Source organism: Platalea leucorodia (assembly GCF_965183815.1).
Source record: "Platalea leucorodia genome assembly, chromosome: 14".
Taxonomy (NCBI): Eukaryota; Metazoa; Chordata; class Aves; order Pelecaniformes; family Threskiornithidae; genus Platalea; species Platalea leucorodia.
In genome coordinates this window covers 1,632,325-1,646,794 of record NC_138836.1, presented here as the reverse complement: position 1 = coordinate 1,646,794, position 14,470 = coordinate 1,632,325, and the positions used below count along the sequence as shown (strand labels likewise).

General features: G+C 52.6%; 1 protein-coding gene across 4 annotated transcripts; it reads right to left on the bottom strand.

The window, feature by feature from the left end:
• Positions 1-6,575: 6,575 nt before the first annotated feature.
• WBP2 (WW domain binding protein 2) lies at positions 6,576-14,042 on the bottom strand. Of its 4 annotated transcripts, none has more exons than XM_082326910.1 (9): positions 13,944-13,992; positions 12,235-12,437; positions 12,038-12,146; positions 11,349-11,484; positions 9,644-9,736; positions 9,230-9,346; positions 8,882-9,004; positions 7,567-7,643; positions 6,576-7,375 (listed from the first exon to the last, which is right to left on the bottom strand). In XM_082326910.1, exons 2-9 carry the CDS (start codon positions 12,243-12,245, stop codon positions 7,322-7,324), a joined length of 720 nt encoding a protein of 239 aa, XP_082183036.1. In that variant the 5' UTR covers positions 12,246-12,437; positions 13,944-13,992; the 3' UTR covers positions 6,576-7,321. The 4 variants fall into 4 exon arrangements, with proteins under 4 accessions (XP_082183036.1, XP_082183038.1, XP_082183035.1 ...); XM_082326912.1 differs by having other exon boundaries at positions 12,231-12,437; positions 13,944-13,991; XM_082326909.1 differs by lacking the exon at positions 12,235-12,437 and having other exon boundaries at positions 13,944-14,042.
• Positions 14,043-14,470: the final 428 nt, after the last annotated feature.

Sequence of the window (14,470 nt, the reverse complement as noted above, 5' to 3'; positions counted from 1 at the left end):
GCGGGTCGGCGTTCCCCACAACAGACCTCCCTCCCCACAACATCAACCTGCCCCCCAAAATAACTACCCAGGGGCACGTACCACAGATACATAGAGCCAACGCAATAGAGAGCGAACCCCGCCATTCCTTTTAAGAAGGACTCATCCGAAAGGAAAACCCTTTCCCTTCCAGGCTGCAGGGCTATCGGTGCTCCCGTGGGGTTACAGGCTGCCCCCGGATCAATAAAGTCCCCAGTCCCCTGGTGCCCAGGGTTGGAGGTGCTGCTGAGAGAAGAGATCTCCAAAGAGCAAGCATTATCGCCCTCTTTAAAGGGTATCTTCCCTGTAAAGGAAACCCTGGTACGAACGGACCCTCCGCACGCGTTAACAGCAGGTTATCTCCCTACCTCCTGGCTTGGTAATCCCGCAGCCGCAGCCTGCCCTCACCCTTATCTCGATCTCTTGGCTGGAAACGGGCAAATAGGCGAAAAATTGATTTCAACATGTCCCTCCCTCACTTCTCCTTTTAAACACGGGGTCCAATGACTCTGCAAAACCAGGCTGTGCCTGCCAGCGTTTGGCAAGGCGTACAGTAAAAGCACAGCACGGAGGAGAGGAAGGTGGTTTCAAAACGAGAAGAGGGATGGTCCTGCTCCGCCCGCGCGGGGCGGCCCCCGGGCCTGCGGGTGCTGTGTGCCCCGGGACCGGGGAGCTCAGCCCCGGGGGGGACCTCGGTCGTTTCCCCTCCTTGTCTGCTACAGGGCCTTGCAGTTATTGCTGCCCTCGCCCCGCAGCTTTGCTTCCCCGGGCTCTCCCGAACACTTGGAGTGCACCCAGCAAAAAGCAATGGTACCTGGGAAGGATGGGGGGACACGCGGCACCCCCCACCCCATTTGGGACATCTCAGAAGGATGCGAAGGCAGAGCCCGTCCTTCTGGGAAGAGCAAAGGGGACCTCAGCCACCCGCGCAGGGCAGGGCGGTTGTGAAAGCTGCGGTTCCCCCGGGAGCCCCGGCCGGGAGCACGGGTTTGGCATGGGACCTGCCGGTTCCACAGCGGGGGCGTGCGAGGATGACTCCGGCCAGGCAGCGAGCACCCCGGTCACCCGGGGGGCTTCACCAGCCAGCCCCAGCCCCAAACACCGCTGCGACGCCACGCTCTGCTCGGAGCTGCTCCAGCTCCCGGGGAGCTGGCTGGGTCCCGGAGGGGCAAGCGTGGCGCGTCCTGCCCACCCGGACCCCGCTTGCCTGCCGTCCCCCCGGCACCCAGAGCACAGGGCTGGCCTGCCCGGCCACCGCCCCGGCTCAAACGCTGCGCCCGGCTCCCCGCACGGCGGCACACGGCAGGGGGAGAGCGCAGCCCCCCGGCAGCAGCCTCCCGTGTCCTTCAGGAGGTCACAAACTTCACATTTTGACCCGGATGCCGTTCGTTTGGCTCGGGGCACCCCGCAACAGCTTTAAAACGTTTTCTCCATCACTGCCACGTGCTATGTGTACGCAGCAAATATTTCATCCACCTCCCTCTCCTGGAGAGATGAATTCGGTGTCAGCCGCTGGATTTATCGTCCCCTCACCGCGGGGCCGGGGCAGCGGCAGCTCTCACCGCAGGGGCAGGAAAGGGGGGGACACAAACGTCAGGATCATTTCAGCTGCCAGCTCGGGGTGCCGAGTTCAGGGCAGCAGGACCCGCGGCACGTGCGTGAGCCGAGGAGGGAGCCGGGTGGATGCCTGTGAAGGTGGAAGAACGCGGGGCTGACAGCCGGGTACCAGGCATGCCCCATGGCCAGTACTAAGCACCTTTGTGCCTGTCCTGGAGCACACACGCCAAATTATTGACCCGCTTCAGCGCCGAAACGGCCCCTCCCTGGCTTTTCCACCGCCACCTCTCCCCAGACGCGTGCCAAAGCCCCCCGAGGAGCCCACCAAGCCCCGCAGAGCCGCACGCTTGGATGATGGGAGGAGGCTGTAGGGCTGAACCCCCCTACAGCCCCCCAAGGAGCCCACCAAGCTCCGCAGAGCCGCACGCTTGGACGACGGGAGGAGGCTGCAGGGCTGAACCCCCCCACCGCCCCCCACATCCCAGACGGACACGCCAAAACACGGAACATTATTGCAGCCGAACCGTGCCGCAGGGAGAGCGACCATGTCCCGGCCAGAGCCCAGCCCTTCCGGAGCAAAGTACATGGAGGAGGAGGAGAGACTGAACTTGAGCAAGGGAAAGGAAAGGTTTAGAAAGACGGGATTTGCTGAAGCGAGCTTGTAAATGGAGCCCAAGCTGATACCTTGTGCTCCCGTATCCGGAGGCCGTCGGTAATGCGTAGGAAATGGCAGGCGGGCGGCTGGGAAGACGCGGCAGAGATGGATCCCAGTCCGTTTGCACCCTGAGGCGTGAGATCCAGCAGCCCCCGCCGGCGGGAACGAGGCCCCGCTCCTGCTCGCCGTTACGTGGGTCTCTTCACGTCCCGTTGGGGCCCCTCTCAGCAGCACGGTGACGGCCCTTGAGCAAGGAGGGTGCTGAAATACCGGTTTCCAGTTCAGTCTCATGATGGCAGCTCTTTGAGCTGAGAGCTGACTCATGCAGGAGAGCAGACGGGTGAGTAACACCCAGTACGGCTGCAAAGAAAACCCTGGCCTAAAATTAAAATCTCCGCCCTGCACGTCCTGGCATTTCATACCAACCCACAAAACCCCCACATCTGTTGCTTGGGCTTACTTGTGCAGCTTTAAACCTGAAACCGCCTCTCGGTCACAGCCTGTCTGAGCAAAACCCTTCTTCGAGTACCAACCTGGCAGTCTATGGCTGGAGGTGCCTGCAATGCAACCGCATCGGCCAACGCGAGCCGCTCACGGCGAGGGCCGGCCCCGCTGCCGGCTGCTCCGGGAACAGCTGGGTCCAGACTTCGCCCCACGCCTCCTGCCACCTCCAGCGGCGCCGGCGAAGGGAGCCGGTGCTGCAAGCCATAGCTCGTAAATCACCGTGTCCATCACGCGGCAGAGATGCAATTTGACCATCTACTGCTTGGAGAGCGATGGGGGCTCCTCGCGGTCCCCGAAGACACACAGACACGGACACACAGACACGGACACACAGACACGGACACACAGACACGGACACACAGACACGGACACACAGACACGGACACACACGCGCGGGGCAGGCAGGCGCTGGCCAGGTTGGCTTAACCATGGTCCCTATGACCGGTCAGCGCATCCCCCCCAGCTATAAAAGAATTAATGCAAAATAATGATTTAATTTTTTTTCTAATACGTCCCATGAAGCAGGAGTGCTCAAAGTAAAATCTGGGCAGAATAGTGAGGAGGAAGAAGAGGGGGGGGGGGGGGGCTCGGTCTCTTCCCCGGGCTGGAGGCAATCCTGGGCAAGCACGCACATGCCCCGTCTTTCCAGGGCAAAGACCTTCCCCAGCCCCCAGGGATATCGGCCAGATTTCAGGGCTGATAGCAGGAAATCTCGAAGTACTACCTGCAGTTCCTGCAGTAACAGGCTTTTGCATAAGATCTCAAAGCACTTTAGAAACACCAACGTTACACCACAGTCCCGTGAAGGAGGGAAAGAGCCGCGCGTTCGGAGCGGGGAAGCAGGCGCAAGGTGCCGTGAGCGACCTCAAACGAAGAGCCTAAGTCACACCGAGGAGACAGAAGCGTACACGGCGGTAGAAAATCTGTGCAAAAGATTAACTGGATCCAACACGAACTCTTCCCTGTGCCCCCTCTTTGACAGTATAATACCATCCAAATATTGGCATTTAATGGTACGGCTCTAGCTTTCACATGACAGCCTTTCTGCTGCACGGCTGATGAATCACGCAGGCCCGGACCAGATCTGGAGACGTATTAACGCACAACATTTCCCCCTGCCCTACTCCCACCCCGCTTCCAGGGCAGAAGCAGGCTTTCAATCGCACTTCCCTGCTTCTGTATTCAAAATCCCCGCGGGCAGCAGGGCCGGCTGACCCCTCCACCCTCCCTAAGCCCTTTCCAAAGCGGAGCACAGCTCCCAGGTCCCATCAGGGAGATGGCAGCGAGTGCCAAGTATCTAAGCCAAGTCTGGGTTTTCAGGTCGTAAGGAGGGAGGCAGGGATTCCCGCCGGCATCTCTCCGGCCAAACTCTGCACCCTCCTGAACCCTGCTGCTCCCCTCAGCCTGCGTGAGCCTTGCTGGCGGGGACCAGCCCAGCCTTTTGGCCCCACAGCTTCAGCGTTCCCGAAACGTGCCCCGCTTCTCACCAGCGCGCTCCAAACGCACCCAGACCACGATCCATCTCTTGAGTTTGGCTGGCTCCTTCTCGCCTCCCCACAGACCCCGCCAAGCTCCACGGAACAGGGACACTCACCAGCAAACCACTGTAAAAAGCTCACAGCTCAAAAGCCACCGATTTAGCTCACTAACACCCAGGCTGAGGAGAGGAATATTTCATTTATTCCAGCCTGACTCATCCTCTCAACATATTTTCCTTTTTCCAGTTAGCAAACCTCACGGTCTCTCTGCAGATCTTACCACTTGTCCGCACTAGTGGAAGAGACTCAGCTTGAACCATGGAGCCCGGTTCTTATCAGAGCAGACATCGAAGTGTTTCTTCTCTCAAGCACACTCCATTGCGGAAAAGTTTTAAAACGCTGGTGGGTTTGTGCCGATTGCGGGCACGAGAGCTGCACAGTGAGCGATGCTGGGCGAGAGACCTGGAAACTTCGCGCAATCTGTGTTTTCTAGGGTCATCGGTCTGGGAGCAGCGGGTAACCGGGAGGGAGCCACTTTAAATCAGCACAGAGCGGTTCTGCAGCACCTTACAGTTGGACTGATGCGATTCAGGAAACTTAATTCACAAAACAGGATTTATTAGGTTCTTACCGGGCTGTAACGTTTTATCTCCGAATGCTTTCCTTCTCCACCCACTGCTTGCTACAGAAAAGAACCCCGAGCGGCTCAGCCAGCCTTAAAATGCAGTGAAGCAGCCACGCGGGAGGATGCGAGAGCCAAGAGCGGCGCGGGAGAGCAGAACCTGGAAGATGTCCACCCCTGGCTCAGGGAGTTCAAGAGAATTAAGGCAGCGAGCGGCAGCTGGGAAGAGGAACGAAGCCAAGCGAGGTTCGATGTTACCTGCAGAGCAGCTTCTGAGTAACTTCTGTCCGACACGTGCCAGCGCAACCCGGAGGGACCCGCCCCATCTCGGGAACCGCAGGAGCGGATCCCGCCTGGAACGCCGCCTCTCCTGCCCCGCCAAGCTGTACCGACAGCTGGAGCACACCGGGAGAGGAACAACTCCCCATCTTCTCAGGGAGAAGAGCGACCGGGTGGACCGCACCACCTTGGAGTTCAGACCTAACCGAGCAGAATTACCCTTTTATAAAAAAAAGGATAAACTTATGGCTTGCTTCTAATCAGAGACAGATTTTAGAGGCAACAACTATGCTGCGTCCCTCCGCTACTTCTTCTAGCAATAGGTTACAACTTTTACAGGGACAACTGGTCTGGAAAAACTGTCTGGGTAACGTGTTAAGCAGCCGCCTCACCGGTTTACAACAGGAACTGCAAAAGGGGCATTTGTTAAAAGATTTTAAGATCTAATTTTCATTTCACAAAGTCAGTCAAGAGAAATCAAGCGACTAACGTCACCAATGAATAGCCAAGAACAAAATCCAAGTGATTTTGCTGTTGTTTAGTTCTCCCTCTCCCCATCCAAAGCTACCAAGTCACCGTCACATTTGCCCACTCCCGCACAGATGCACAAACACCCTAAGTTTTGAGATGATTTCTCTTTACTTCACAGTCTTGGCAAAACAAATCTGCATTCAAAAGTCATTTCACATTAATATATTAATCAAACATTTTCAAAATAAATATTTTTTTAAAATAACCATTTCTTTACATCACTGCAGTAGCAATTCTAGAAAAGTCAGTGCACAGACAGTAGCAATTTGATTAATCAGCTAGACTCAAACGAAAGAAAACAAGAGGTGGACCTTTTTTCTCTCCAAGCAGGCTGCATGCAGCAAGTCTCAGCAGTTTCCTAGCACACGATCTTTCTTCACGCTTGCTGGGAAGGATTTTCTCTCTCACAGACACCGTCCGAAGTCAGTGAAGTCTGATTTGTGCAAAGCTTTGTACAACGCAAAGTTTTACAGCCGGGTTACTGATGGGTCCTGCAGAGGTTCTGCACACTGGAGTCGTTGCTAATGAGATCAATGAATCGATGCTACGGAAGGAAAACGCTTGAACCCTCCGTCCTAGGAGCCCACGTTCAAGTTACCGGGAAGTGAATTCACAGCTGATCCAGGAACACTGACAGCATTGAACAACGTTCAGATGAGCAGCTCAGTTACACCTAGCAGCTTATGCCAACGCTTTGCATATTCTCTCAAGTGCTTCCAGGGCAGAAGTAAACCAACTATTTTCTCCCCATGAGCTGTTAATTCACCAGTTAAATCACAGCAGTGAGATGCTTCACTGGCCAAAAAGTGTAACTTGTGTTACAGCGGAGAAAAAAAAAGTGCATGACAGACTATAAAGAGAGAGTTCGGGACTTGGTGCTCTCAAGCCCACGTATCTAACTGGAAAAGAGAGACAACAGAGAGTTAGTGTTCCCCTCCGATCTGTAACCAGCGAGATGCTACCGATCGGCCCCGTAAAGGGCAGCGTGTTTTCTCAGGAAGGGAAGCTTGTCAGCATCGCCATGCAGCGCACAGCAGGGAAATCTGGAGGGCTACCAGGTTATTTGCTACAATTGTCAGGAATGACTTAGCTGAAAAAAACCCAAGGAAGTTTAATAGATATCTGAAAAACGTAAGAGACACCTATTGCCTTTGAGATCCCAAAGGCGCCCTCTGAAGCCCTTTCTCAGTAGCAGAGGGAAATGTCGGATGGGATACTCTGGATTTGGAGGAATACCCAGAGACACCCCTGTGCCCAGAGATGCTCTTGGCTGCACACTAAGGAAAATTCAAGACGCTCCCAAGAGCCTTGCATCCATGTTATGAGCATGTTAATTATCAGTATGGAGCAGTTCCTTCCTCTAAAGAGGTATCATTTAAGTATCAAAAGAAAGAGATGTAAGGGAAACAATCACAGATGAAGAAGCTCCAGTCCTAGCGATGCCGCGCACAGGGAGAAGGGAATACTGCGGGAGGACAGCAAACCCTCAGAGCTCTGCGAGGTAACCCAGGCTGCCGAAACCTCTCCCCTTGCTCTGCACCTATCTACCGCTAGAGTCCATGAAAGCTACGGGCCTTGGGGGAAGGCTCTACTCCTCGGTGCTATGGACCATGCCCCAGGATTCTGCCAAAATGGGAAGTAAGAAAGCAGTGAGTTGTGGAGAAGTTCTCTGTTAGCTTATTGGTTTTTCTTGTCCTCTGGTGGGAAGTATGGAGGAGGGGGGGGCTGGTCCTGAAATAAAAGACAATAAAAGAATATCAATTCATGGCTAAGGGGGGGGGGGGGGGGGAAACCAACACAAAACCAACAACGACAAAAAACCAAAATTAGTTCAGACAAACTTTGCTGTGTCACTGAGACAGAGAACTGCTAACGACCCGCCTGGGCTCCGACTGCAACACCAGGAGGATGCAGGAACTCACCGTGGGCATATAGACGTTGTGTGGGTTGACTGGGCTGTAGTAAGCACTGGCAGCGGCTTCGGCAGCCTTCGCTTCAGCTGTCGCAGAAAGAGAAGTTACAGATGTGGTGACACGCAGAGAACTTTTACCATCAAACAAAACCTCCACAGATTCTTGGCCATCAGTTGTTACTAACAGAGCACTATTTGACCCACACTTGAGTTGCAAAAGAGCTACAACAAACACGACAATTGAGCATTATCTCTTCCAAGTACTAAAAATTCAGTTGCCGCAGGATTGTCAAGTCAGAAGTGAAACAGTCCCAAGACTTAGTTTGGAAATGTCACCTGGGACTTGCCTGTTAGCCAACAAATAAATGCTAACAGCTGTTTTGCCTAAACACAGACAATACCCCTTAAAAAGGCAGTCAACAAACCATCCTTCTTGGGAGTGAAAACACAAGACAAAACAAAAATCAGCACAAGTTTCTAGCAGCTCAGGGGATTCATAGTTTAAAGATGGTAATTTATGAAGATAATCCAGATCCTCTATTTCTGCAGAATACAAAAATCTTGTAGAGCCATCTGGATCAGTGCCACTTTCCAAATAATAGTTCAAAGATGCTGGTCGTTTATTCAGACAAAAGAGAGAAGTTAAGGATATTTGTCTGGATAAGAATCTACCTGTGAGAGATCTATGGCTGTGTCCAACCACAAAAGCTCATTTTGGGGCTTTTTTTGTTTGGTTGGTTTTGGGGGTTTTTGTGTCGTGTTCCCCCCCCCGGCCCCGCAGATCTTTTAAGACCACGTTCAAAATAATTTTGATAAATCCCAAATGAGTGAAAACGAGACTGCCTTTTCCCCAGCTCCTTTCCATTATCTATTCCTCTGTTCCATATCGTTTAAGCAAAAGTAACCAGATTAGAGTGAAATGGGGAAAGGGGGAGCAAATATCAGCAAAGCCACATTTTCTAACTAAAATGGACTAGAAACATATTTCACCATCAATTTCTTTTTATTCATCTAACAGAGCAAGATTACCGCAATAGGAGAATCACAAACTGTGGTTTTTCTGCCACAACAAGACTAAATCCAGCTGCAAAATACCTGCTAATGGTATCCACCCTGGGGAGAATCAGGCTGGCCTCCAGACTGCGATGGATATACAAGCCTGGAGAGCAGGGGAGCTCGCTAATCGCTCTCCTGAATGATTTTAACTTCTAAGCGGAGCTTCTAAGTTGACGCTAAGCTCCCCAAGAGCTAACAGACAAGAAACAATGTCTGTTTCACGGGTAATAAAACCGTTGTGAGCTAATTCACCTGAACGCGCCTCTTACCCGCGGGAGTGGTGGGCAGGTCCGGACCGCTGACGGGGGGTTCCATGGGCCCCGGGTACGGCGGGGGTGGAAGCTGCATGTAACCCATGTCTCCGTCCGCCACGGGGGGGCCAGGATAAAACTCTGTCAGGAAAGGAATAGCACAGCAAAAAATGTAACTCCTCTGGGTGGGTCACAGCATACAGCCAAAACAAGCCAAAGGCAAACAGAATTAAACTCAGAAACAAAAGTTGCACAAGGCATCAGATCCAATCTAAAAGACTATGTGAAATTCGAGTTTCTTCCCCTTTTCAGCTATTTTAACTCTTGCTACCTAGAATAATCCCCATCCTCAATTCCCAGACTCACCAGGAGGAGGTGGTGGGTACGGATAGGCCCCGTTAGCTGCAGCTGGTGCGAAAGCGTAGGATCCATTCGGCATATAGGAGTAGCCGTAAGCTCCATTGGGTATTTCACCTCTGGAGACTGGAAAAGTAAAGATAAAGTTGACCTCACCAAAACATCAAGCCTGCATCAAATGCAGGCAAAGACAAACTTAAAGAATCCTTATCTGAAAAACAAACAAGCTCCATCCCAATAAATCTGCTGCTCACTGGATGTGAAAAAAGTATTTTTTAAAGCAAGCAAGTTCCAGATACAGCCTGAAACTTGCATGGATTTGAATCCTACCCGTTGCAACCGAAAACCGCCCTTGCTGCGAGACGAAGGCAAGGCCTCCTGAAACCACAGAGCTGCCTGGCGGACCCTGCCAGGCTCCCGTACCTTGCGATGCCACCTGCAGCATGCGCTGCCCGAACTCGATAGCACCCCCCGCTGAAAAGGTCATCTTGAATGTGGCGGATCCTTCCCAGCCGCCTGCAGGGAGGAAAGACAGAATTCAGAAGCAAGGAGAAGAAGTTTCGATGTTATTTAGCTTCCATGCTTTATCTACAGATGCCCTGTATATAATTCTTTAAAGAGCTCATCCCAAAAATCCAAGAAAAAAAAAAATGCAGATAAAGTGGCAGAATGACCCTATTATCAGAAAAATTCACACTGGGGTATTTCCAGGTCAAGAGACACCAGAAGAAGAAACATCAGTGAGGGAGACCTTCGACAGCTTACTGAAGTTGTGCCTGTTACCACACCAGCTGCCAACAGACCAAGCGATCAGAAGCACTGGATTTGCTCTAGGTTTGTATAAGATTAGTGCAGAAGACCGGGATTTTGTTAATCCTGTTTGCTAAAAAGCCTTTGCAACTACACCTAACTGTCAGCTATAAATTAGTTTGGGAGTCTGAGTGCCCAATGAAGCAAAGAGCTTAATGAAAAACATGGTCCACATAAATCCATTAGCGTCCATGGAAGATATTTCAAGTCAGGATAATAATAATAATAATAAAAAAAAAAAAACAAAACCCAAACATTAGTGACATCTCATATTACAGATTGAAAAACACGCACAGCCCAGAGTCCCAACAATGCATCAGAGCAGAAGCTGTGTCAGTGCTGAAACAGGGACGTGTAGATTAAAGAGCCTTTTGAGCTAAACCAGACTCTCATGGCTGTTAAAGCGACATCCTCATTAAAGGAGGCAGCCTCTGGGGAAAACTCACAAAGATTTAGTTAAAGCCGTTTGCCTTTCACACAGTTTGGAGAGTTTGTCGTTACTGCTCGAGCTTCCTCTCGCGCTGGATAGTCCCACTTTGCTCCCACACAGAAGCTACAATGCTGATTTCAGGATTATAGACTGACGTCTCCTAAACACTGCACTGTGATTTCAGTGCCACAACCAAGAGATTAAATCAGGCTGGGGATAAAAGAGTTCACCAAACTACGCGCCTTTGGTAAAAAGGGGAAGCATAAAACACTGATTAAAAAAAATTATTCCTGAAAACGTCTACCACAACCTTCTCATTGAACATAACACGAAAGCGCCCCTTGAAGATCCCCTCATTTCAGGACAGTCCATTCTCTTCCAAGTGTCATTTTTACTGCTAAAATGCACTACAGCAACAGCATGCCTTTCCTTGAATTGCACAAGAAATTGATGACGGAGAACAGCGCGCTGGAGATCTGCACCCGAAAACCCAAACAGATCCAGAAAGGAACCAGAGTCTTTGGCACAGGAGGACCTGGACGCAGAATTAACAGGTAACTCCAAGTGACCAAAGCGAAACGACATCCTCGCTCTTGCTGACTCTGCTCTGCTGTTCACTCAGTGAGATCGCTTGGCTGGTGGAACTTGGTATTCTGCACAGAGGGCAGGAATGAGATCGGTTGCAGAACAGATCTGTTCATTGTAACTGTACAGGGAACAGATCGGGGGAATATTTTTAGCTCCTACTTTCAAAGAAAGAAACATATTTTAGCTGTACCACAAAAACCCATCTGGTCAGTATCCACTTTCGGTTACACTGGATACTTACTTTGCTACGAGCTGTGTAGTCGAACGAAGATACAGAACATACGTCTGTTCTATACGTACCTCCAGCCTCGGCTTTCACTGTGCCTTTGATATAATTTGCTCCAAAGACAGGCTGCTTAATCTCGCAATCTTTCAACAAATAAAAGGGCATCATGAAAGACTGCATAGCATCCTTGCCCTTCGATACAAAGATAACCTGAAAAGAAAATAACGTTACAAAGGGTACTTAAAACAAACAGGAAACACAGCCCCGATTTATTATCTGAAGAGACTATTCGATGGACTGAAACTCCCTCCCACATCCGAAGCTCCTCGTCAGTTCTGCAAGCCAAAGGCCACACAGAACAGCCACAAGGGTAAAGTGAAGCCTCAAGGCAATAAAGCCTTCCAGCAAGACTACCCTTGCTCAGATAATACTCCTCCCAGCTTCCAGAGAACTCACTGCTCCACACGGCTTTGATTTAGTAGCTGTGCCTTCGCACTCAGCATTTCCAGACCATTGCTAATTTCCAATCTTGAAGATGCCTGATGGACTAAACAGCTGCCCGTACAAGAACTAATCAGATTTATTATCTTTTGACGAATAGATAGGATATGCAATGAATTCATAATGCTCCCCAGAGGGAGAGGATGAGCCATACTTCAAGGGGTAGTAGATTATCTGGACTTTCATGCATTGAGGACATTTAAATACAGAATCGCAAAGAGCCCTTATCTCCTTACACAAGATAAAGCCTTTTACTACTTACTCGGTAGGGAGTCAAGAAAACGCTGCCTTTCTTGGTCCCTTTGAAGGCATCTGGCATAGGTTCGATATCACTGAAGGTAATTTCTATGTGATCATAGGTCATCAAAACGCTGCAAACAAGAGGAGAGAAGAGACGCGGTGTTACAGTGTTACAGCTCAAGGCAGAAGTGCAATACCCATGCGAGTTTACTGACCTACCAGAACTGCATTCAACCTCAGGCCAGTGCTCTGCAGACAAAATCAGTCTGGCTTGCGTTGGTTTTTTTTTTTGGTTGGCAGTAGCAACTTAAGTAGCACTGGCTGCTTGTTCTCCGCCTTCTGTTCCCTCCTCAGTGTGCGGGCACAGCTACTGCTGTCTGCGCAGCCCGGCAGCAAATCTAGTCAATTGAACTGATCAAGGTCTCAAGACACAGAGAGAGATTTTTTTTTTTTTTTTTTTTTTAAGTTGTGTAGCATTTCTGCTGGATCAGTTCCCTAATTTGGTTCACCGCAGGTAACACAACAGAGGAAGGACTGCTGAAGCAGGAACTGCTCAGGCTGGCTTATGCAACGCGGCTGTTGAAGGTCTAGCCACAGCTTAAGCATCTCTGTCACAAAAACGTGATCAAGAGGAACTCCCCTTTCCTGCCTCTAGACTTCATTAACCCGTGTTGTCCGCACTGACTCCTTAATTCTCAATTAGAAACTGACCCGATTAAAACCTGTGCAATACCCTTGCACGGATGCAGCGGGTAACCTGCGTTAACATAACAGCACCCGCATTAGGGACTCTAATCCCTAAGGCTGGAGAAACCTCCACCACCTTTATCTTCGGCAGCTTACGTGTTGCCATCCTCAGATTCGCCCTTCTGCCAACAAGTACCTGTCCTTCCAGCAAAAGCTCCAGAAGGGCACAGGGGCCAGCAGCTCTGCTCGAGCTCCAGCTGAACCAACCACCACAAGCAGCCTGGGCGGCCGCGTGAGAGGTAACCCCCGATCCAAGGGGGGCTGACAACTGGGAACAGTAACACGTTAAGCTGCCGCAGTTGTTTGTTTCAGTGAACACAAACTTAAGCCCGAGTTGATCTCACTAAATTCTTCTAGGAAGAATCACATCCCAAATGGAAGCCAGGCGCAGAATTCCTACACCAATGTTTAACCAGCTTCATGGAAAGAAGCCCTGAAGAATGAACTACTCCTTTGTCCCAGAAGCAGGTGACTGCCACGTCAGAACCGAAGCACGCTGGCAGACGCAGAGGGTGAGGACAGCCCATTGCCGAGCAGACAGAGGCAGCTCTGTGGAGGCTTTCCGTTTCCATGGTTATATCCCAGCACCTTTTTCCAACACTGCCGCTGCTCCCGCAGCGCACGGAGGGGGGGTGTGCGCAAGGAACCCAGCAAAGCGAACCTGGCAGCCGGCCCAGCGCTCCCCGAGCGGGCGGCTCCTGAGCAGAGGCACACTGCAGGTGCAGCATCCCAGCTCTCCAGCAGCACTGGGTGGCGAGAGACGGATGAGGCTTGGGTGCAGGCCAGAGTCACCTGGCTGCGGGCTGAGCTCTGCCAGCCCTCGGGGAGAGGCCGGGGACAGCAGTAAGAGCCAGCAGCGGGCGGGGGGCGGCCAGGCTGCGGAGGGGAGCGGCGAGGGGGGGAGGCCCGCGGCTGAGGCCCAGCAGAGCTCCCCCCGGGGAGACCCAGGGGCGGGGGGACACGTACAGCCCCTACCTCCGCAGGGAGAGGAGGAGGAGCCCAGCCGCGCCAGGGGGGCGTATATAAACCCTTACCCCCCCCAGCACCGCTCCCCTCCCCACGGAACCGCTCCCCCTGAGGGGGAAGGAAGCAAGGAAGGGGCGGGGGGGGGGACACACGCAGCCCCCCGCTATCCCCCGGCGACTGCGGCCGGAGGAGGGGAGAAGGGGATGGCACCTCACTTCTCGCTGTTGTTAACGATGACGCCGCCGCCCTCCGAGTGGTTCCTGTTCAGCGCCATGGCCGCCGCCGCCTCCGCCTCCTCCTCCCAGCGCCGAGGCCGCTCTGCGCCTGCGCGGGAGAGGGGCTCTTGGCGCGGCGGCGGCAGTGAGGCACGACGGGACGGCCCGCGCGGTGCGTGCTGGGAGTTGTAGTCCCCGGGGGCGGCCGCCATGACGCCCCCCTCCCCGCCTCGGGCGGGGTGTCATGGCGGGTGGCGGCCCCCCGCGGACTGCCCGGTTTCGGGGTGCGTCCAAGCCCGCTCTCCCCCACACCGCGTCCCCAACCCTCGCCCGCCACCTCCGCCACCCCGCCAAAGCCCAGGGGCAGCAGGCCCACCCGCTGCTGGGAGCTGCTATCCCCCCCCGACCGTCCCTGAGGAGAGCCCCTGCTCCCACCACGATTCACAATCACTATTAATTTACAGAGCTCAAGCCAGCTTCGGTTTTATTAAGCTTCCTCAGTTTTTTAATACATAAGAGTAGGGGTA